At 39.8% G+C, this 24,608-nt stretch overlaps 1 protein-coding gene and 1 pseudogene across 2 annotated transcripts; both read right to left on the bottom strand.

Annotated features, from left to right (window-relative positions):
* Positions 1–1,636: 1,636 nt before the first annotated feature.
* LOC149848303 (pentatricopeptide repeat-containing protein At2g13600 pseudogene) lies at positions 1,637–4,375 on the bottom strand (annotated as a pseudogene). Its single transcript, XR_016432731.1, has one exon. The product of XR_016432731.1 is annotated as a pentatricopeptide repeat-containing protein At2g13600 pseudogene (transcript).
* Positions 4,376–9,401: 5,026 nt separating this feature from the next.
* On the bottom strand, positions 9,402–10,744 carry LOC149848302 (pentatricopeptide repeat-containing protein At3g26540-like). Its single transcript, XM_090003924.1, has 4 exons — positions 10,623–10,744; positions 10,206–10,500; positions 9,861–10,085; positions 9,402–9,743 (listed from the first exon to the last, which is right to left on the bottom strand). The coding sequence occupies exons 1-4, from the start codon at positions 10,742–10,744 to the stop codon at positions 9,402–9,404; spliced, it is 984 nt and encodes a 327-aa protein (XP_089860050.1).
* Between the last annotated feature and the right edge of the window lie 13,864 nt (positions 10,745–24,608).

Genomic DNA, 24,608 nt, shown 5'->3' with positions numbered 1-24,608 from the left:
ACTTAGGCCACAATATGTAGATGTTTTTCCAACCAAAGTACCACAGTATTCTAAATGCAGGAACAACACAAACCACGATGCTAAAAAAACAAGCCAAAGAAAGAAAAGCAAAGGCCCCTGTAGATTTATGTGGTTTGACACTATAGTTATGCCCACAATGAGATGAGATTCATATGTTGCAAGTCATCTACCCAACAAATAGCTATTTTCATCCAATACCTCCAAATCTTTTGTCATTAATTCCCTAACCCCAAACCTAAAGTCTGTTAAATGTTTCAACTACTATGGAATTTTTTCTCCTCTAACGGCATGCTAAGATATGCAATCCTACAAGTCTAATGGACTCCACATCTCTTTTCAACTGAATGCATCTGCCAGTGAAATGATTACTGATTCTTTGTAGGTTGCCTATTTACTGAGATTTTTTAAACACCAAAAGGGAAAACATCCCCATACTAGCATACAGACACATTCCTAGCTCAGAAGAATTCTAGTCCATGGCTTTATTGATGCTAGGTAGTATATACATACATAAATGCATACATACATACATACTATGTATATATATATATATATATATATATATATATATGTGTGTGTGTGTGTGTGTGTGTGTGTGTGTGTGTGTGTGTGTGTGTGTGTGTGTGTGTGTGAAACTATCAACTACCCTCGTGGGTTCCAAATCTCCCAGTTGAAACTCATAAGGGGAGGTCATTTTGATGAAATCTTACCATCGATTTGTTCAACATGGTCAACATAGCAGGAATCAACTCTTGGATCGTATTTTTTTGACAAAAAATATGACTTTTTGAGGGTCAAAAACTCGGTACAGTTTAGGCTGTTGATTTTTCAACTTCTAGAGAATCTGAAATACATGTCAGAAAAACATGATCCACGGGCCAGTTTCTACTGAACCAAATATGTAGATCAACCTGGAGGATCATATATGAAAAACAAATATAAAAAATAAAAAATTTAGAGTTTTGCACCAAGGGGTTTAAAATAGGGTTACTGGAAGCTTCATAGATAGGTGGGTAGCGCACTTCCCAGAAACTCACTTCGGAAGCATGAAACTCCCTTCCGAAACTTTATGAGAATCTCGATTCTCTCACGCTTCTCCTATGCTTTTCACACGTTTTTTCTTGCTTCCCATGTTCTTTGTCTAACTTGGCAATCATCATTTCTAGATTTTGAGAAGAATTTAATTCTTACACTACAAAGTCATGAAATTTAAGGATAATCATTTTTATTTTAGTTTTTATTCCCTTCCCGTTCGATTAATATTTTGCTTCTCATTCAATCCCATATCAATTCCTTTTCTATTCCTATTTTTGTTTTTAAACTGACTTCTCATGTATCGCTTCTTATAAATTTAAAAATACATTGCTTCTCGCTTCTTGCCCCCCTCTTCTTGTTTTGTTTCCAGATTACGCTTTCTAGTTTGGTAACCTTGGTTTAGAATACACACACCATGCACACACGCACTGTTAGGAGGTCAGTATAATGTTGTGCTTTTGTTATTTCTAATATTTCAAAATGAAATGGCCCTAACTGCAATTTGAGCTGAAAATTGAGGAAGCAGATCAGGTACCGGGTATATCTGTATGTTAACTGAAAATGCCAGAAAACAGAGATCTAAGGAACATGGAAATTGTTATTAAAGCATAAAATGATGGCTGCTGAACTAATGAAGCCGTGATTGGTTGAGCTTTTAGATAGTCGCACAACATGAAAATGTGTTCTAGAAAGTAAAAATGGAGGAAATCCAAATAAAAGATTATATATAAAAGTAAGAATTATAATATAAATAGTACCAAGAACACAAAAGAAAAATAAGCATGCAATAGTATATCTGTGAAAAAAAGATGGTTCACAACCAGAAACACCATTTATGGCAAAACTACAGCCTAAAGAATTGGGATATCAACCCAAGTAAATGTAGGTTAAACACTCTTCTCCTCAACCATCTCAAACAAATAAGAAGTTGCTTCACCAAAACATCCACGAGCTCTAATTTGCATTTCAAGCATTTCTAACAGTTTGTATATCTCCTCCATTTGTGGATGAGATGCATCTTTTACCATGAACACATGAACTTGGTTTCTGACCTCAATCCAACTACACCCTGGCTGCTTTATAACACCCCTAGCTTTCATCAGCCTCCTTACTTTGACAGCTTCACGCCACTTCCCCAACTCTGCATATATGTTTGAAAGAAGTACATATGGACCAGAGTTTCCAGGGTCAAGTTCAAAGAGCTTCTCTGCCACTCGCTTCCCTAACTCAACATTACCATGAACCTTGCAGGCAGAGAGCAAACAACCCCATAAAATTGCATCAGGAAGGATTGACATATTGTTGATCAACTTCTCAGCTTCATCCAGACGACCTGCTCGACCAAGCATATCAACCATGCAAGTATAATGATCCTTTGATGGAATCAATCCATGTTCACTGGTCATAGAATGAAAATATCTCCAGCCTTCATCAACTAACCCTGTATGGCTGCATGCACATAGGACTCCAATCATTGTTATGCTGTCAGGTTTCTCTCCTGATATTATCATATCCCTAAACAAATCAAGGGTTTCATGTCCATGCCCATTCTGTGCATATCCCACAAGCATTACATTCCATGAGACTCGATCACGCTCCTTCATTCTCTGAAATGCTCGACAGGAATTTTCAACTGATCCACACTTTGCATACATGTCAATCAGTGAGTTTCCGACAAAGATGTCACATTCTGGTCCAGATTTGAATTGGAAACCATGCTTCACTACATGACCGTGGAGCTGTTTACCATGCTGCAGATCAGCAAGATTGGCACATGCATTAAGTACATTGCCAAAAGTGTAATGGGTTGGATTGAACGATTCCCTTTTCAGCTGCTGGAACAAATTCAAAGCTTCTTCATTTTGCCCATTCTGTGTATAACCAGCAATAAGAGCATTCCATGACACCACATTTCTAAAGGGCATCTTAAAGAAAGCTTTACGAGCATCTTCAATGTTTGCAGCTTTCGCATATCCACAAACCAAAGAGGTAGCGGACACAACATCTCGAAATGGCATCCTATCGAAAACCTGTCTAGCATCTTCAAGTCTGCTGCACTTAGCATACATATCCACCAACGCATTACCGAGCACCATATCATCTCCAAAATCAGATTTGATGACAAAGACATGCAACTGCGCACCTTCCCTGTCTGCTGACAAGCAAGAACATGCATTGACCACACTCGACAATGTGACCTCATCTGGACAAACACCGTGGTCACGCATCATGGAGAACAGTTCCAATGCCTTATCAGCAGGACCATTCTGAGCATAACAGGTTATCAAACTATTCCAGGATACGATATTTCGCTCAGGCATTTCCTCAAACACAGACTGTGCACTCCCCACCTCCCCACATTTCGCATACATGTCAATCAAAGCACTGCCGACATAAAAATTACCATAAATTGGCGACTGAACAACACTAGCATGAACCTGGAAACCCATATCTAGCGCCCCCAGGCCAGCACATGCGCTCAAAACACTACTGACAGAGAACAAATTCACATGGAATCCTTCACCGTGCATTCTTGCAAAGAATTGCAATGCGCCCTCCCAGTAATTCTGAAGGCTAAATCCCGAAATGATTGCATTCCATGACACTTCATCAGGAAAAGGCATAACCCGGAACAATTGGAGCGCGTGTTCGATATCACCCGATTTGGCATACCCAGTGATCATCGCATTCCAAGAGAAAGTATTCCTCTGAGGCATTTTATCGAACAGTTGGCGGGCATCATTCAAGCACCCACATTTAGAGTACATGTCAACGAGGCGATTGAGGATGAAAACTTCATCAGAGAATTGGGTCTTAACGATTCGAGCATGTACCCACCGGCCCTTTCTAAGGGACCTCTTTTCGATGCACGACTGCAAGAGTTTGGCGAATATGGACGAATTGGGGAGCGAGAGATCGCAACCAAGTTGCCTGAGACAGCCATAATTCAAAGTGGGTGGCATCACGATCAGAGTAAAGAAGAATGTTTTCTAGTCCAGGATCTGAGCCAGGCCATCCTATACCCTTTTTTGCGATTACCATCATCCGAAAATCGACGGAAATTCCAGCTGCAAGGAGCACCATGCACTGTTCCTCTTATCTCAACCATAGAGAAAGCTTGCAGTTCTCATAAGTTCGTTGCATATAACGGTCGATTTGGGATGTCCTCGTAATTTTGTGAGGAGCATTTTTGACATTTCAAAGAACCAGAAGTAATGACTTTTCAGGGGCTCCATCTGGGAATGATCTCCAGGGTAATTATATAAATTTTGTGCGATCTAATTTTTTTTTTTTTTGCCAAGCCAAGAGAAATCTCTCACGTATCGGATCGCACATTCGAAGGCCTTCGATTGATAAAACCCTTGAGATCTCCGCTGCCCAATGACAAGTACACCCCTCACTAAACCTTTCATTTTCATTTTTTAAAAGGAACAAACTTTTTTAAAATGTCTTATTTATAAATTAAGGCTGCACAACAAGACGAGCCTTTCGCAAGAAGCTTGGAGCCTTGACAAACTTGGGCATGGCTCACATGTGCCGATCCAAGCTAGAACATTTATTTACACCACAGGTTGGTCCGGTCATCCTCTTCGTTAAAGCGAGGTTGCAGGTTCGAATCCCACCTCTCATCAACATTTTCTTTTCTTTTCTTTTTATTACTCAGAAACCATGTCTAGCATCAAAGACCTGATCACACTGGCTTAGCCTGCCATACCTACTGTCATTATTCTGAGAATGATTTAAAAAAAAATTGTTTTTGACTAACATGTTGCAGTTCAAGCCTACCCAAGCTTGCACAAGCTCCTTCCACGAACCCAGCTTGAACAAGGATGTTCAGGCTCTGGTCAAGCTTGAGCACGGCTCAAATGTGATGAGTCAGGCTTGAACAACCCAGGCTGGGCTCAAGCTGGGCAATTGTGCTGCCCTAACATTTATCTACCACCATTGGTTTAATTTTTAGTTGTTTATTATGGATTTAACGTTACCATGTTACCCCCATTGAAATGCATTTATCAGTTTCCCTTATGCTCAGTATTTTTTTTTCTACCATTGAAGCATAATAAATGCCAATTGTGGGGTCTGTGATGTTTTTTTCCCATGGATTATCTAAAACAAAAAAAATGTTCATTCTGCTGAGCTTCAAAGATACCAAAGCAAGGCAAGTTTTTTAGTCTAGATCATTCTCTACTGTTTGAGATGTAGATGGCATGACAAGAATGTGTTTCGAAGGCTGAAACTAAAATGTTGTTTAGTTATTTTTTATGGGTAAATTGATCATTTGGATATGTAAGTTTAATGGGAGATAACTTGTGGGTCATTTGATTAACACAAGATCAAAGTTTTAGGAGTATTGAAAATTGAGAAAACTTTGATGGATATACTATTGACAACCAGCCCATAAGGGCTTCACACACCTGGATAGGTCGGTCAGCCTAAAGAGTTCAAGTTGGACATTGCAAGTTCGATATTCAGGATGTGCATCCCTTGCCATAAGGCTGAAGTGATGGAAAGACTTTTCTGGTGGGTGAGGAAGGAGCACTTGGAGGAGTTTTACATTATGAACACCAAAACAGAGCTATGATTAATGTGGAACCACTCGGCCCATATGTGAGATGTCCAAACCATATTGGTGGTTTCTTCTAAAAAACAGTTTTATTTGCCACAAAAAGTTTGCTGGTCAACTGACAATTTGCACTGGTCTCTAAGAAGCTGGGTTAAAATCATGGACCCAGATAGTCATATGAACCCAGCTCTTCATATGAACTTCCTCGTGTCCACAGTGACTCGATGAGATCTTTAGTTTGGACCATGACCATGTTCACCGAGGCTTAGACAGAATTGATCTGTTATTTAAATTTTGACAATCACTGATCTTGGATGGCACGGTAGTGTTGCAATACTCTGTAAGCAAATCAGAATTATTGCTGCTTCTATCTTAGTGTTGTTGTACTTGGTTGTATTGTTGTTTATGGTTAATGCCAATAATAATGCTAAGAATAATTATCATCCTCCATATATGCGTCAAATGATTTGTCAAGTTAGATCTTGCATTTATGTCCGGTTTCAAAAAAAAAAAGAGTTTGAGCAGACAAGACAGGAAAATAAAGCACTTGTAGGCATGCACTAATAATATTCTCCAATAAGGCACCACCACAGTGGTTACCTATGTGGTCAACGGGGTCCTGTGTCAAGCTGAAGGCCTAGGATCAAATCTCGCTAGCACATGGGGGGTTGTCATTGCTTTATCACAGTTGAGGTACGTAAGGCTGGGTCCTCCTCAACCTTGAAGGGAGGCGGGCCCATTAAGTGACCTAGTTCTCAGTGAGGCCCTTATTCTCGATTCATTGGATTCACTTACTATTTTCTTCCCCTTGCCTACCTTAGTTAAGTGGAACTGCGTCATGATGTTTTTACTTAGAAGTCGGTTAATTTTTAAATTCTTTTATTTTAATCTTTGAGATTTTCTTTAGGAAAACCATCATGATTTTATCATGGGACAAATAATGGTGGCTTCATATGCGAAGCGTGTAGTAGACCTAATTAGTTTTTTAACATTTTATTAAACATATTGTGAATCCATCCCCATGGATGTAATCTCCATAATTTATTTTATAAAAAATGCATAATAGATTAAAAAACTTTGATTTTTAATTGGGTTTTCTAAAAAGGTTAAAAAATCAAAGGCCCATATTGCACCAAAACTTCACAATGAAAAAGTATCAGATTTTTTATGTTAAAACAATCGGACCTAAAGCATGCTTTCTAGAAAGCTAGTCATGATAAATACACCAACATGGTTTGCATGAAGAACGTATTGAATATCCCTTAAGCCCAGCTCAAACACTTAGTTTATAACTAATGGAGTATCAACGCTTGAGGCGGATGGAGGAGCCGAACAGAGAAATTGATGAGCAGCCGTGAAACCTGTTTCATTCTACTAAGTTGACACATCTATGAGGTTAGATTGAGCCAAAACAACTGGCATCATGAGATTCCAATTAGATTGTAGGTACCTACACTTTTCTGGCCTACCGCCAGCCTACAGTGAGTGAATGGATACTTTCATGTTGTTTTTAGTAAATAGATGTGTTCAGAATCATCTATTTGCTAGAAAACTATACCTCTATCATGTTTTTTTATAATAAACATGATTTTGTAAGTTTTGAATGTTTATGAAAATTTTAGATTATCGATTTTTAAACATTATAAAAACCTACCTGTCAGAATCACACTATCTAAGAGTTTATTCTTATAAAATCAAGCATGTAGAACACATCTTTACTAATAAAAACATGAAAAACCCTTTCAAAAGCCAGGTAAGCTTGTGGTAGGCCAGAAAAGTAATAGGCAGCTACCACCTTTCGTGGGTATGTGAGAGGGGGGGGGGGGGGGGGGGGGGGGTTGATCTGCGTGTCCTCCCTGATATTTACAAAACATCGTTTATTTCACGTTGCCCAGTATCCTGGAGTATTATATACTTCACTTAGGTGCACGTAGGTACTTTGACTCGCAGTATATGAATCATTCTTATGTTTCCTGTTCTCCATATGCAGTGAAGTCCTGTCTCATTCCCGTAGTCTTGGACTCGCCCATCATATCATGATGTATCAAAGCACTGTGAGAATTTCTTATAAAAGTTCTCAGCGCAATCTCCTAGGCTAATGGCAAAAAACAACCTTTCATCAATCGGGAATGAAGAAGATAGCTGAACCTCTATAAGCCACACCATCTTAGCCAAGTGATCTCGGATTAGAAGAGTTACTGGAAGCTTCTTAGATAGGTGGGAAGCTCGCTTCTCGAAAACTCGCTTCGGAAGCGCGATACTTCTCGCTTCTGAAACTTGATGAGAACCTCGATTCACTCACACTTCTCATATGATTTTCACACGCTTCATCTATTCTTTTTATATGTTTTTTTACTCAACTTTTCTTGTTTTTTATATGTTTTCTCACTTTTCTCACTCACTTGCATGTGCTTTCTCTAAATTGTAGTCATTATTTTTAGATTTTGTTAAAAATTTAATTTTTACACTAAAAAACATAAAATTTAATATTTTTCGCTTTTATTTTAGTTTTTATTTGTGCTTCATTTTGATTCTCATTCGATTCTTATATTTTTTTTTTCATTCCTCGCTTCCCGCTTCCTATACATTTTAAAATGAATCCCACTTCCGCTTCCTAGTCTGGCAACCTTGGATTAGAATCCTATTGATGCCAGAAAAAGTCAACTGGATTTCTTGAATAGCTGGATGCTCCTTTAAAATCTTCAATTTTGGTTCATGGATTCTCAAGTTCACTTGCAACTTTACTTGCCAAAGACCCTCTAATTTTTGTTGCTTCCCCTGCATCTCCCTTATGCAGACAGACCACCTCAAGAACCAAAGTCCGCTCACAACTTAAGACTTTTGAGTAGCCTCCACCCACTCAACAAGGAAAATCATCACGTCAATGTTGGCTTGATCAAAGTCCAAGACATTCCTGCATGAAGCCATCCAACTAGTCACTTTATTGGAACAACGGGCTGAAAGTTTTGGCTCCAAAATTTTGGTTTATCAACCAATAACACCACCTAGACTGACTCCCATGATTAGTTGTCCATCTAATCCAGCTTGATACCAAGGAGCAGGATTCCCTCTGGATCTTACACCAAAGTCATTGGTCTGATTCAATTCCCACCCTGCCTCTTGATAACTATGGAGTTCTATTCCTCGGTCAGATTACACTTGAGGAATAATAGGATATGTAGAACTTCTGGCTTCCAAGCTCTCCGTAGTATTCTTTCCCTAGCCTAAGTGGATCCCCATCTGTGGACTAAGAGCCAACATGATATGATGCAAAAGAAATGACCAACAGCATCTGTCATATCGTTGCAGCAGCAATATATCATTCTCCAAACTTAACTGAACTCCATCTTCAGACTGGCAAAGACGGCGAAAAAGAAACTAAGACCGATATAGCCTTGCTAATTTCTCCCAGTTTCAAGCAAATTGGATCGATTTTAGTTCAGTTTCCAATATCAACCAATGCCCAGATTGTTTTCATAATGATTCCAAACTGGGTTTTGAGTTTCTGGACTCATCTCATAGAGGTGTAGAGCTGCCCATTCTCCCAACCTTGAGTTCCCATGGACCCTGCAACTTTCCAAAACTGAATTCCACATTGAAGGTGTGGGCTCAAAAGGCATACCATGGATGAAATCTTCAAGTTTATCTGTGCACTCATTCCTGCTTAAAAGTTCAATCATCAAACCATAATGCTCCACTCTTAGTATGATGCAGTATTCATCACTCATTGAAGAGAAAAGTCGTTTGCCCAAGTCAACCAAACTGTTGCTAACACAGGCTACTAAAACACCAAGAAAGTAACATGGTCTGCCTTCAACCCTTTTTCCTGCATGGACACAAAGAGATTGATAGCATCTTCACCCCTTCCATTGTAGCCACAACCTGCAATGATCGAATTCCAAAGGATGATATCAGGTGAATCCACCACTAGGAAAACTCTGAGAGCATAATCAACACATTGGAATTTTGAATACATGTCAACCAGCGTCCCTTTAATAACTATATCAGTATCAAGGTGATTCCGAATGGTGTGAGCATGGACCTGCTTCCCATGCTCAAGAGAAAAGATATTTGAACAAGCTGCTAACACACTGCTGAAAGTAAATTCATTTGGCTTAGATACCTGTAGCATCTAAAAAAAAAATAGAAGAGCTTCTTCACTCTGTCCATTATTTGCATGCCCAGATATCAGAGAGTTCCATGAAATTCTGTCTCGCAGAGCCATTTCAGAGAACCAAACACGCGCCTTTCCTAACTTTCCACATTTCCAGTACATATCAAGGATAGCATTACCAACAAGAAGATTAGAATGTAACCCATGCCTATAAGCAAATGAATGAACACGCTTGCCCAATTCAAGATCCAAGAGCCCAGCACAAACATTAAGAATCAATCTGAGAGTTATGTGGTCGATGTCAGCAGTGCACTTTCGCATCCACGTAAAGAAATCCAGTGCCTCTTCCCACTGCATGAGCTGCACATAACCTGTTAGCATTGCATTCCAAGATACCACGTTTTTCTGAGGCATTGCATCAAACAGGCACCTAGCATCCTCAACTTATCCCCATTTTGCATATCCTGATACAATTGATGTCCATGAGAACACATTCTTGGATGTAGCTTTGTCAAATAGAAGACGTGCATAATCCATAAACCCACATTTCGCATACATATCTATAAAGGAACTTATAACAAACTCATCCAAATCAAGCCCGAGTTTCACTGCCAGAACATGCACCTGACAACCCTCATTGATGGCCAAAATGCTCGAGCAAGCTGATAACACATTAGCAAATGTGAAACTCAACGGTTTAAAGCCAGCACCAATCATCTGAAAAAAAAAATCCACAGCCTTCTCCTTCCCGACTTCGCAGTACCTCCTGATGATCACATTCCACGAAACAGAATTTGGCTCCATAATCTCTTTGAATATCCGCCAGCAATCATCCATAACCCAACACTTCCCATACGAGCACTACCTAAAACCACGCTCTACACCAACCCCATTCGAGCAACCTCGCAATGAATCTGCTTAGCCAGATCCAAAGCAAGCAGAGAAGCACAAGCACCAAGAACGCTATCAAAAGTCACCTCGTTCGGCCTGATCCCTTCAACCTTATTCATCCGATAAAACAGATCCAGAGCAACCCGAGGACAACCTAACAGAGAACAACCTGAAATAATGGCATTCCAGGACCCCCCCCCCCCCCATCTCGTTTGGGAATTTCAACAAACACTTTTTGAGCATCTTCAAAACACCCACATTTGCAATACGACTGGATCGCTTGATTCAGCAAGAACACGGACGGACCAGAAACGGAAGAAGAATGGGCGACCACCCTTCTGCAATGGTGAATTGATCGACTGTGAATGCAGAATTGGAGGAGAGAAAGGTACGATTTAGGGTTGACGGGCTCGACAGAGGAGTAGAGAATGGAGATGGCACAGGTTAGGTGACCGGATTTGAGGGAGGAGATGATGGTTTTGTTGGGGTTCTGGAGATGGGCTTCTTCTGAAGGGAGGTTCTGCGACGGCAGGCGTGGTGGAGGAGACGGTTAAGGAGGGAGGTATTGGCAGTTACACCCAGTGGAAAGTTGAATAATAATTGGTAAGTGGAATCTCTTCCCTTTCAAAAAAAAAAAGAGATTCCTTACAAGAGTATCAAAAGCTTTTTTTGTAATGTATATCATAGATGTATAAAACACATCAATAGTTGGCAAACTCTGCGAGTCAACTCGTGACTCGCCCGAATTGACTCGGATCAAGACTTAAACGAGTCAAAAAAACCATATAAATGGACCAAACACGTCCGAATCAATGTTTTGACTCGGACGAATCAGCCAAGACTCGGCCGGGTTGATCATTGATTCAGCGAGTCTTATCTACTTTCTTGAGATCATTTAGGGTTTTGTTTAAAAATTCCAACCACCAATTAAAAGCATTTAAAACATTTAATTTTCAAAAATGGTTTTAAAAAGCTTAAATCCTTTTAACTCTTTCAAACATTGTAATTGTTTGAAATTATATTTTATTATTGGTCATGACATTGGGCGGATGATAGGAACTTTATTAGCTACTCTAAAAAAAGTAGAGAAACTTTATTAGCATTAAAGAGAGAGAGAGAGAGGTAATGAATTAAATTATATTTAATACTAAAATAATGATAAAAAAAGATTTTAAAAAGATGATACTATTTTAATAAATCTTAATTAACTCTCGTGCAGTTATCATGGTTACAATGTGATATTATATTTTATTAATTATACAATATTTTGCAATTGTAAATAGTGAACTAACAAGCATGACATGATATTTTGAAAATATCTCTAATATTTGTCACTATGTACACATTTATTTAACTTTTGAAGTTATATGCATTAGGACATATGATTAATCACACTTAATTTTAAAAAATTTATATCATAAATTATATATTTGTTATTTATTTTTAATAAATTAAATAAAAAATCTTGACTCAACTGAGTCACTGAGTGGACTCACCCTATTCGCCCAATTGGATATGGCCGATCCGATACCAATTCTCGAGAATGTACATAACATACATATAATATATAAAACAGACCTACATGAGCAAAGCTTCACCTATTCGTACTTTGCTCGAATACCTAATCAAGCTAGCTTGTAGCTTGTCTCTAGGATTGTCAATGGGTCGGGTCAGGGTTGACATGTACCCGCCCATATAACTAATAACTGGGTTTGGGTTTTGTTTGGGTCAAGAAAATAAAATTACAAACCCAAACCCGCATAATTTTAGAATTTTTTAAAAATATATAATACTCGGATCTGTGAAGTTTTCTCCGGGATACTTTTACCTGAGTCCAGCCTTGTGGGAACTCTTCCTCCATCTTCTCAGGTGTCAATGGTTTAACTGGGCATCGTTCTGTTGTGTGGGATATCGACCCACAGGACGAGCAGTATCGAATATTGTTTTCATACAACACTTCCTGTTTATAAATGCCCCATGTTCAACTTTGATTTCAACTATTGACGAGAGTTTGAAATCTAGAGGAACTTTGATTCTCACCCTCACAAACTACCTCTTCTCCTTTGTACGAGTGTAGACATCTACCCCTACAAAATCTCTACCGATAGAATCTGCAATCCCCGCAAATATGTCTCTCAATCACAACTCCGACGACAAGTCCGGCAGTGTCGTCTTGATCTCCAGCCGGATGGGTGGTCCTAGTAACTGTTTGTAGTTGGGATTGCTCGTCCGGCAAAACTCATCACTTCCCCTGAAAGGTGGTGGCCTTACGTAAAAAACAGAAAACACAGAGCATTGAGGACAGCGTACCTGAGGCAGCCATTGACGAGCTGTTGTGCTTGCCGGTCACTGGAGATCGGCTGGAGCAAGTGGTGGCTGAAGTAAGGGAAAGCTCTGCAGCCTTCCAACGAGCGCAGGCTCCTTTAGCAATCGGTGAGCAGGATCCCACTTCCCTTCTCAATGTTTCTGTATTTTGTACATCCAAAGGGTCGCTCATGGATATCCTTTTATAAGCACAAAATGGGAATGGATGAGTAATTGTTCCCTCTGGTTTTATGCAGGTTTAACAGAAGAAGCACTTTATGGGGAGTGTTACCCATATCATGGATAACCACCACCAACATGGTGGTTTATACTTTATCCCAACATTCTCTCACTTGTTCCGACGATAAACCTTTTAACCAAACCTTATGGGAATAACTTGATGAATAGAATGACCTTTTTATTTTATTCTATAGGTTCTTAGTTGAATCTCTAATCCTTATAAGATTAACAACAACCATAATGAGAATCAAAAAACTGAAAGTGATCACTTTATTTATGTGCATATGTCAAAAAAGAGTTTAACAATCTCATCCTCATTACATGTTCGGAATATAATCTTGGTGCTAGCCCTTTAGTAAGAGGATCAGCGATCATCTCTTTGATACCAATATTAACAATATGCACTAAATGATTCTCCGTCATTTCTTTAGCAACAAAATACTTTAAATTCATATGCTTGCACGACGTAGTACTTTTGTTGTTAAAAAAGGACACCGTAGCTTCATTATCACAGTAGACCTTCAGTGGCTTCCCAATAGAATCGACCACCTTTAACCGTGATATGAAGTTTTTTAACCATATAGCCTGCGAAGTAGTCTCGTACAATGCTATGAATTTTGCCTCTATGGTGTGGGCAACACTGGTCGTCTGTTTTTCACTCATCCAAAAAATCGCGCCCCCAGCAAGTAAGAAGATGTACCCAGTAGTAGACTTTCTACTATTAAGGCATCCTCCTAAATCCGCATCTGAGTAGCCAATGACCTCGAGGTGATCAACTTTATGATACGTCAACATATAGTCTTTTGTCCCTTGCAAGTACCGCAAGACTTTCTTGTCAGCCTTCCAATGGGGTAAACCTGGGTTAGACTGAAATCTGCCAAGCACCCCTACTGCAAGAGAAATATCTGGTTGAGAACATGTCTGTGTGTACTGCAAGCTGCCAACAACTGATGCATATGGATAAGCACTCATTTGTGCTTTGTCAATATTGTTCTATGGGCAATCCTTTAGGCTCAGCTTGACACCTTTTGATATGGGTGTAAAACTAGAAGAACAATTCTCCATCCCATATCGCTTTAACACCTTATTTATATAGAATCTCTAGGAGAGGCCTAGAAAACTTTTTGCTCTGTCTCGACGAATCTCAATGCCAAGAACATAAGCGGTCTCACCCATGTCTTTCATATCAAAATGTGATGCAAGAAATTGTTTTGTCTCTAAAAGCAATTTTATATCATTGGTTGCAAGTAAGATGTTATCCACATACAACATCAATATAATGAACTTACTCTCACTTTCCTTAAGGTATATACATTGATCAATAATATTTTCTGTAAACCTGAAAGCCACAATGACTTGGAAAAATTTTAATATACCACTGTTGGGAGGCATGTTTAAGTCTATATATTGATTTGTTAAGCTTGCAAACCAAACAATCATCTTCAGAGAAACCAAAAGGTTGTTTCATGTATACCTCTTCATTCATATCTCCGTTGAGAAACGATGTTTTCACATCTATCTGATGTAACTCTAAGTCATAATGAGCTACGAGGGCCAAAATTATCCTCATTGACTCCTCAGTTGAGATAGGAGAAAATGTCTCATTATAATCAATGCCCTCCATCTAGGTGAATCCTTTAGCAACCAATCTTACTTTGTGTCTCTCTATGTTACCTTTGGAGTCCTTCTTGGTCTTAAAGACCCATTTACACCCTACAGGTTTTACTCCTTCAGGTAACGTGACAAGATTCAACACTTGATTTTTAGCCATAGAGTTTAACTCTTCTTTCATGACTTCTATCAAGTGCGAAGATTGTTTGCTTTCAACAGCTTCCATAAAAGTCAACGGGTCATCATCCATATCTATGAAATCACCAGGCTCCTGAAGGTATACCACATAATCAGGATGTATAGCAGATCTCCTAATCCTTGTGGATCTCCAAATAGGTCGTTCTTCAAACTCAGATTGAACCTGATCATCCTGTTCGTACTCTTCTGCATTGTCCAGAATAGGTTCACTTTGGATTTGTGCATGAACAACCGAATGATCAACCACATCATCATTAGAAATAATAATGTGGTATCTTTCGATATTTTCCTTAAAAGGTGATGAAACTGGATCATGTACTTCCTCAAAACCAAGATTTAGAAGTGCACTCAATCCTAATGAACCATCTTTTAGGAATTTTGCCTTATTCGTTTCAACAATCTGTGGTGAGTAAGATGGACAATAAAACTTGTACCCTTTTGATCTTTCTGGATAACCAATGAAATATCCACTGGTTGTTCTTGAATCAAAGGCTTTAATGTGGGGGTTATACAACTTAGCCTCTGCAGGACATCCCCATATATGCATATATGACAGTGATGGTTTCCTACCTGTCCACAACTCATAAGGAGTTTTAGGCACAGATTTTGTAGGAACCTTATTCAAAATATGCACAACAGTCCTTGAAGCTTCACCCCATAACTTTATGAGAAGTGTTGAATAATTCAACATAGCTCTGACCATTTCCTTAAGTGTACGATTTCTCCTTTCAGCTACATCATTCTGATAGGTACTACCAAGCATGGTATATTGAGGCATAATGTTTTTTTCTTTGATAAATCGCACTAATGGTCCTTCTATTTGCCCCATCTCAGTAAATCTACCATAATATTTGTCACCTCTATCAGACATGACTATCTTAATAACCTTATCGGTTTGTTTCTCTACTTTATTCTTAAATTCCTTAAACATCTGAAAAACATCAGATTTTTTAAAGATCAAGTAGAAATACATATACCGAGAATAGTCATCAATAAAGGTGACAAAATATTTTTCGCCTGTGTAATAGGAAAAAAACAGTACACATACATCTGTATGGACTATCTTGAATATCACACTGCTGCGTTTGGCACCTTCTTTATATGTGTTTGTATGCTTAGCCTCTATGCAATCAACACATGGGTCATTGTAGGTAAAATCTAGAGATTTCAAGATCCCTTTATTCACAATTCTCTTTTCAGAGATATGACCCAACCTTCGATGCCAAAGCATGTAAGATTTATCATTTATCAAGTTACGTTTATTTCCAACCAATACGTATTTAGAAGTCAGATACTCTTGAGTTTGGATCTTCACATTCAATCTATATAAACCATTAAACCATCATAAACTGATGCAGAACCAATTTTAATTGAATTTCTATAAATGACCAATTTGAAATTTTCAAACTTAAAATAATATCCAAATTTATCCAACTTCGAAATTGAAATTAAGTTTCTACTATATGATGGAATATAAAAAGACATCATGAAGATCTAAAATTACGCTTGTATCTAGAGTAATCTTGCAGGTTCCAACACCCTTCACATGTGAACGCATCATGTTTCCTTAATAGATGTTCTTTTCATGCATTTTTGGTTCCCTTCTGCTCAGAAACAACTGTAGGCAGCTGGAAATATGAAGAGTAGCACAAAAATCAATCCACCAGCTATTTTCAGGAATTTGTAATAAATTACATCCATGAGAAACAAATAATAAATTACCTCTCTTTTCTAACCACTTCTTGTGCTTTATGCAATTTGCCTTCCTGTGTCCTTTCTTCTTGCAAAAAAAGTACCTTAGGGAAGTAAAGTCAGATTGCTTGTCTTGGGATGACTTATTCTCAGTTGGCTTCTTCCCAGTATTTCTCTTAAATGCATTTTTCCTTGGTCCTATCTTGGATATATGAGAAGTCATATGTGCACTCTGCACCTTCTCTCCTTTAAACCTCTCTTCTTCTTGAACACACTTGGACATAAGTTCATTGAACGTACATTCATCATTATGTGTGTTATAAGAGATTTTGAAAGATCTGTATTCTAAAGGTAAGGACGTTAGAACTAAATACACTAGGAAAGAATCAGAGATGGTGAGTTTCATGTCATTTAGCTGAGACACTATGTTTCACATCTCCAAAATGTGCTGGCGAATGTTTTCTCCTTCAGTATATTTCATAGATATGAGTTTTGATATCAGGGTACTGGCTCTAGCCTTGTTTGAACTTACAAATTGTGCCTAAATGGCACTCAGGAATTCCCTCATTGTTCTACATTGTGGGATAGCACTGCGAATATTCTTAGCCACTTTAGATTGTAAAAGCAACAGGCTAAGCCTATTCGAGCGCTCCCACTTCTCAAAAGCAATCTTTTGATTAGCAATGCTCTGATCAGTGAGGGCAGTGGGTTCTTCTATCCTTAGGGCCAGATCTAGATCCATATACCCTAATGTAAAAAGAATAGTTTATTTCCAATCACTAAAGTTAGATACATCAAGAAAAGGTATAGAGCTTGAGTCATCTAAAATCACAGAACTAGAAATTGTATGATAAAAGACACATATCAAGAAGCATTTGTACGTGACTAAAACTTTAGTGGAAAAGCAAAAGAATAAAGGTCCTTAATATGCTTATTTTCAGGCGAGTGAAGGGGGTCATCGGAGTCCTACTTTGGTAAGAGCTCTGACACACGAAACCACTTCGTCTACCGACTATATTCGGTAAAACTAAGGTTCTTGTGAAGTTAGACAATCAACACAAGGTACCTTTAGATACACATGTGTGATGTATCTCGACACATTTACCTTATTTTACCCTACTTAAATTTCAAACATGATAAAACTACCTTTGAGTCGTTTATTCTTTCATGAATCTAAGTACAATGTAGATATCGGCTTAAATTGTATGATAGCATGAAAAATTCTTTGATGACATACGTGTATGCAGTCACTTTGGTGACGTGAACACACTAAGTCATTTATCCATCCTTAATGCCAATATGAAAAACATCTTGTAATGGTTTATAAACTGAATGGACCGGTCATATGACCCTCAAAATTGGTTCGAAAACTAAATGAATTGGTCAAATGATCCACAAACCGATCCAAAAACTGGATGAACCGGTTAAATAACCCATGAACCGGTCCTAAAACTGCATGAACCGACCCTAAAACCGTATGAACCGGTTAAACCAAGCTCTGAATCGGTTCAAAATGTACTAAACCAGGTCTGCAATACTCTGAACCGGTCTCTGCAGCAGTGAACCGGTCTTAGTTGTCTGAGAACCGATTTCAGAGAGATCCGGATCGATTCAGAAACAGGTCAAACTGGTTAAACCAGTTCGTACCCAGTTACAGTTTATCCAGATCGGTTCTGTCAAACTGACGGATCGAGAACCATATAATCTGGTTTTAATCGAATTTTGGATCAGTCACTAAAAAAACTGGGTCTGGCTTACCAGGATCCGATCCAGAGGATGTTTTCGGATTTGGGATCTGAGACCCAGAGATCTGAATCCAGATCTGACCCGAATAGATATTATGGGTCGGTACGGGTCATCAGGTCTAGGTCTGAACCGCTACCCGATCCAAAGAGACTTTATGGATAGGATGTGGTTCCAAAGGTCCAAAACCAGCTAAACAGAAACGAGTCCCCCACCTGAATCCTGAATCCGATCCAAAACAACTTTATGGATCAGATTCGGGTGGGGCGGGTCCGGTTCAAAAAATGAACCCAACCTGAAACTGTTTAAAAACGAAAACTGAAAATGTGAAATAGGGTTTTTGAAACCCTATTTCGCCTCTTTCCTTCTCTCTCCCCTGATGCAGATCATTACCGCCGATTTCGATGGTTCGGCAATCGGACGGTTGTTGGTGACCTCGGCGGCAACCACCATCGTCAGTGACCCAATGGTCACTGGCATTCGACGGTGGGGCAAAATGCGGCAAAATTGCAGAGGTCCAACGACTCGACAATCGTCGGCGATGGCTTCGACGACTCTACAGCGCCCTGACGGAGATGAAGGAAGAAGGGAAAATAGTCGGCGACGGCCATTCACGACCGAAACCCCAAAAGAATCTGGAGGTAAGTCGTTTTTTTGTCCTGTCACCCAACGACGACAGTTGCCGGCTGTCGGCGACCAGCTGCAGCGTTTTCCCACGGTGACCTGCATTGCTGGACGACCGGAAAACACACCCCGCAGCGGAAGCGTGGTGTGGGCCCATAACTCATTGTTGGGATTGCTCGTCCGGCAAAACGCATCACTTCCCCTGAAAGGCAGTGGCCCTGCATAAAAAACAGAAAACACAGAGCATTGAGGACAGCGTACCTGAGGCAGCCATTGACGAGTTGTTGTGCTTGCCGACGATAGGAGATCGGCTAGAGCAAGTGGTGGTTGGAGTAAGCGTAAGCTCCACTCATCAGCCGGATTGCAGTCTTCCAACGAGCGCAGGCTCCTTCATCAATCGATGAGCAGGATCCCACTTCCCTTCTCAATGTTTCTGTATTTTGTACATCCAAAGGGTCGCTCATGGATACCCTTTTATAAGCACAAAATGGGAACGGATGAGTAATTGTTCCCTCTAATTTTGTGTAGGTTTAACGGAATGAGCACTTTATGGGGAGCGTTACCCACATCGTGGATAACCACCACCAAAGTGGTGGTTTATACTTTATCCCAACATTTGTATCTCTGCCCTGATATTGTTATCTTTGGGGGTCTCATGAGTGGCATTAACTCTAATGGATCGAATAGGAATCATATCTTCCTCTTGCTCCCCTTCCACCACACTTGCCCACGTTTAGTTACCTGATTTTGTAAGTATTGTGGGTAGTTGGCTCCCATCTATGTAGTTAATACTCTCGTCAATGGCGTTCTGAAAACCTGAGATGTCGCCAATCTGCCTGGTGGAGGCCATCCTCCGAAGCTTGCTCCACTCAAGCCGTGCTCTCCTCTCCCACCATGATCACCTTCTATTTCCTCGACCTCCATCACCCATAGACTTTATTGGATGACCTGATTTTGATGCAGAACCGACTTTAAATGCCTATCTGATTTGGGGTCCGAGTACAACAAGATCTAAACAACATGTCCTAGATCCAACCTGATGTCCAAACCCAATGTGGGTCTGTCTTGGGCGGTACCTGCTCTGAGCTCATTTTATTGTCAAGCTTAAACCTGGCTTGCTCTTGACTGACATTGGCACTAGGCTATATCTGATTCCTTGGGCTAAGACAGGCCCCAGTAGTTGGAGCCTATACTCGAGCGGTCGGTTGGGCTAATGTTACTAGTGACACCATTTCAGTCCAAAGTAGGCCAAGCAAGGTAACCAAACCCGTTTACGGCTTGTTAAACCAAATCGTCTAGCGATCCACAAGGAGATAAACGTTCCAGGTTTGGGTTGGATATCTGAATGAATCTGAGCCTGTTACATCGAATTTGGTATACACAACTTCATCCAATTACTCATTGCATTCTGCAATTCACAACCTCAGCTAAGATAGTGAGACCTTACCAGTCAAGCTATCATAGACTCGTCCAAGGTATTGGGCAAAGCATGCATATGGAAATAGAACACTACCGTGTACCAAATAAAATGTCGGTGACTATAGTAAAAAAATATCGCCAGCATTTTTAAAAATACCTTGACTACGTGGCAATATATTCAAGAAACAAATTAATTCTGACAAAATCATAATACGAAAAATGATCGTACTGTATAAAAAAATTACATGTTTTTTCGAAATGCTCCACAATTTCAGATATCCGCCTCATGTCCAAATTCTCAAATACTGACTTTTTTAGTATATTTTTACCCTTCACAATAGCGAACCTCATGAGGTTCACGCATTATCCTGTCAATCTCCTTTAAGTAACCTATTATCAAGGAGGTCCATAAATGTATGGTGATATTCACACACACACACACACACACACACACTATATATATATATATATATATATATATATATATATATATATATATATATATATATATATATATATATATATATATATATATATAACGACATCCACGAGCTACCATGTAAATCTTCTTTAATTAAGTAATTGATTGTTAAGGAGGTTCACAAATGTGTGAGTATATTAGAGTACAAAATTCATGAGCCACTACGTGAATCTTTTTTTAAGCAACTGGTCATCAAGGAAGCCCATAAATGTGAGGGACATTTGTATATATATAATACAACATTTGTGAGCTACCATACGAATCTCCTTTGAGTAACTAATTATCAAGGAGGTTCGCAAATATATGAGAACATTCACATACATTCTCAAGCTACCACGTAAATCTCCTTTAAGTAACATCCACAAATGTGTGGTAACATTCACATATATTATATATACTATAACATTTGTGAGCTATCATGTGAATTTTTTTTAAGCAATTGATCATCAAGCTAACAACTTAAAAGTACTAGTGAGGTGATTCAAAAATCCAAATAATGAGATAATAGATTGTTATGGACCTTCTTGACAATCAATTATTTAAAAAGGAATCGCATAGTAGCTCACGAATATGATATTATATATCTTTTTGATGATTAAAGGAGATTCACTTGGTAGCTCATGAATACAGTACTATATATATATATATATATATATATATATATATATATATGTGTGTGTGTGTGTGTGTGTGTGTTACCAAACATTTGGTGACCTCCTTGTGATCAGTTACTTGAAAGAAATTTGCATGATAACTTGCGAATGATGTACTGTATATGCAAATGTCATTACATATTAGCGGACCTCCTTGACAATCAATTACTTAAAGGAGATTTGTATGATACCTCGCAAATGTCGTATTTTGTATATGTGAATGTTCTTACATATTTGCATACCTCCTTGACGATCAATTACTTAAAGAAGATTTGCATGGTAGCTCGTAAATGTTACCATACATTTAGAAACCTTCTTGACGATAAGGAGATTTACAAGGTAGCTTTAAGCACCTTACATCTCAAACATCGACCAAAGAGGTGTGACCGTAGAATAAAGATCCGATCTGGATCTACTGTATATTGTCATTCATGAACAAAATCTTGGGTCTGTTCTCATAGCAAGATTGGACTCACTCGTGGTGAGCAGGCCTAATTGGATCTGGTTCAGTGTTAAGATGGATTGGATCATTTAGACCCACCTATTTTACTGGAAGCCTAGACTGTCTTTGAATGGGTTCGACCTGAGATTCATGACCCTATTCTAAATAGGCTGAGTTATCTTATTTGACTGGATCCGGACTCACACAGCCAAGCCGAAACTATTATCCAAGTCCATATTCAGGGTACAACTTGACTCCAAATCCATTCCCGCGCAATCAGCCTCAGTCCACCACACAGCCAACCAACAAGTGTGAATACCAAGATCCCAATAACCACATCAACACCGTAGAAAGTAGGGATGTAAATGGTTCAGCGGGTCGAATGTACTCAATATCAAATACCCAATCTGAAAAATATTATATGCAATGAAATTTGACCATCAAATCCTAAACTAAATCCAAATTCAATTACTAATCAGATTCAGTTTTATTAACCAAATCCAACTAATTGATTGGATTCGGAATCAACAGAAACTGCACCGTAACAAGAAGACTCCAAGATCCAAAGGCTCCAGGAAAAAAGGCTGATATGATGCCAAAAAATGTGACTTCTTGTAAATATCATCAATTCTAAAAACATATCTCACGATATGAACACGATAAGAACGGTTTTTGCAAGTATTTGTTTTATTTAGTCATGTATTATATATTTTCAGATATGCCTGATATTATTTTGAGATTTTTCGAAGAAAACCCAGAATTATTTTTTCAAAAATATCGCAGGCATTTGTTTTTTCAAGATCTTCCCCAAGACGTGAAATTGCTTACCGGTAGCATTGGGTCGGTTGATTGGACCTCCCAATTGGAAGAGAGTTGTTCCCGGACCCTCCCTCCGGCGGCGAGTTCACCCTCACGGAATTGCACTCAAAAAGAACGGCGTCATCCCTCAAGTCCACCACGACCAGCAGCTCGACGTTTAAGACAGCCGCGCCATCGAAACAGCCGGCGAGCCGATCGACGATGAAAAACTGGCCGGGATCGAACCGGATGCGGAGGCCGGAGGTGGAACCGGTCGATCGAGCGTGGAGCAGCTCGTAGGAGATGCCCGTCCCTCCGTTCGGGTTGTGGACCACGAGGTCCATGTTCAAGATGGCGGCGGAGCAGGAAGCGGAGGCGTTGAAGCCGGAGAGGGAGGCCGCGGTGACAGACAAGTCGGGGTCGTGGGTTCTCGACGTCACGGTCAGAAAGTAGATGAGAACAACACCGATGACGACATCGTCCGACGAGATTTGAACGGGGACCCCGCGCGGCTCCTGCTCCGGCGGTCGGCAGCCGGAGGCTGACTGATACTGCTGCGAACTCATTGAAGGGAAGGAGGAAGAGGAGGTTTTCTCCTGGTTGCTCGCTTTCTTTGGCCAGTGGTGGTGACGGTGGTGAAGAATGAGAAAGATCAAGATCGATCGGCGAGGGTGGTTTGGTTTTGTGGTCAGAGCCCGAGCATTTGAGCGCGCGTGAATTGGATTTGTTGGGGGCCTGGTCCAGGCCCGTTTGGAGCTCGGCTCATCGGGCTTTGAGCATGACCCGGCCTGGAAATGACTCTGCTCATTTGATAATGGGCCGGATTTAGGCCCGGCTCTTAATATGGACTTGAGTTTGAAAAGAAACCTATGGCCTGGCCTATTGGCCTAATGAGCCAATGTCCAACGGGTTGGTTCAGCTGGACCTAAAACTATTTATAAGTTATTTTCAAATTAAGCTAATAAATTAATTCTTACAAGGTAAAATCACAATGAATAAATTTTTACAAGTTCATAAATCTGTTCATGCCTTGTAATCGGATGATCACAGAGTCAGATTCCTACAAAATCAGATATATAAAACACATTCTTGCAATCAGATTTAAAAGAAAAGAAAGAAAATTTGAAACATAAATGTCAGTTTGTGCAGCGGTTTGCACGATGCAGCTTGTACCTACGCATTGCTCATATGCAGTAACAGTTCATAACCTGAATTGACTCGCACATACAATCCAGTGCATGTTCCTCTAGGTTGACATTCTCTAAAAGCGCAGGAGATTTTGTGATATTTACTATACTAAACTTAGACATGCTGATTATCATGCACTCATTACACTTGAACGTAGGGGTGGCAATCGGGTCGGGTTGGCGGGTCAGCATACCTAAACCCGAACCCGACCTGTTTAATAAATGGGTTGGCTGTGGCAAACACGAACCTGACCCATTTATTAAACGGGTAACCCGACACAACCCGCCAACCCGTTTAATAAACGGATTGGGTCGGGTAAACGGGTTGGCGGGTCGGGTTCAGGTAAACGGGTTGACCTGTCTGCCTAACCCGTTTATTAAACGGGTCAGCCGGGTTGGCGTACCCCTAACACGAACCCGACCCGTTTAATAAACGGGTTAGGCGGGTCGACCCATTTATTAAACAGGTTAGTTTAAGCCAAACCCAAACCCGCCTAAGAGGCGGGTTGGCGGGTCGTGTCAGGTTTTGCCACCCCTACTTGAACGGGGTTCATTGGAATACGGATGGAAATTCAGGTTAGAACTATGGTG

This window comes from Nuphar pumila, chromosome 1, assembly GCF_984573655.1.
Source record: "Nuphar pumila chromosome 1, dmNupPumi1.hap1.1, whole genome shotgun sequence".
Classification (NCBI taxonomy): Eukaryota; Viridiplantae; Streptophyta; class Magnoliopsida; order Nymphaeales; family Nymphaeaceae; genus Nuphar; species Nuphar pumila.
Note: the sequence above shows the minus strand (reverse complement) of the source record. Positions and strands in the feature narration are given on the sequence as shown.

Bases quoted from the DNA above. Each gene is read 5' to 3' on its own strand.
- LOC149848302 (XM_090003924.1), bottom strand. From the start codon at position 10,744: ATGAATAAGGTTGAAGGGATCAGGCCGAACGAGGTGACTTTTGATAGC. The intron at 10,086-10,205 runs GTATCAGGATAT...CAGCTCATGCAG, and splicing joins TGTTCTCATGGACATCAATT to TGGGAAGAGGCACTGGATTT. The intron at 9,744-9,860 runs GTTTGGTTCTCT...TAGATGCTACAG, and splicing joins GAAAGTTAGGAAAGGCGCGT to GTATCTAAGCCAAATGAATT.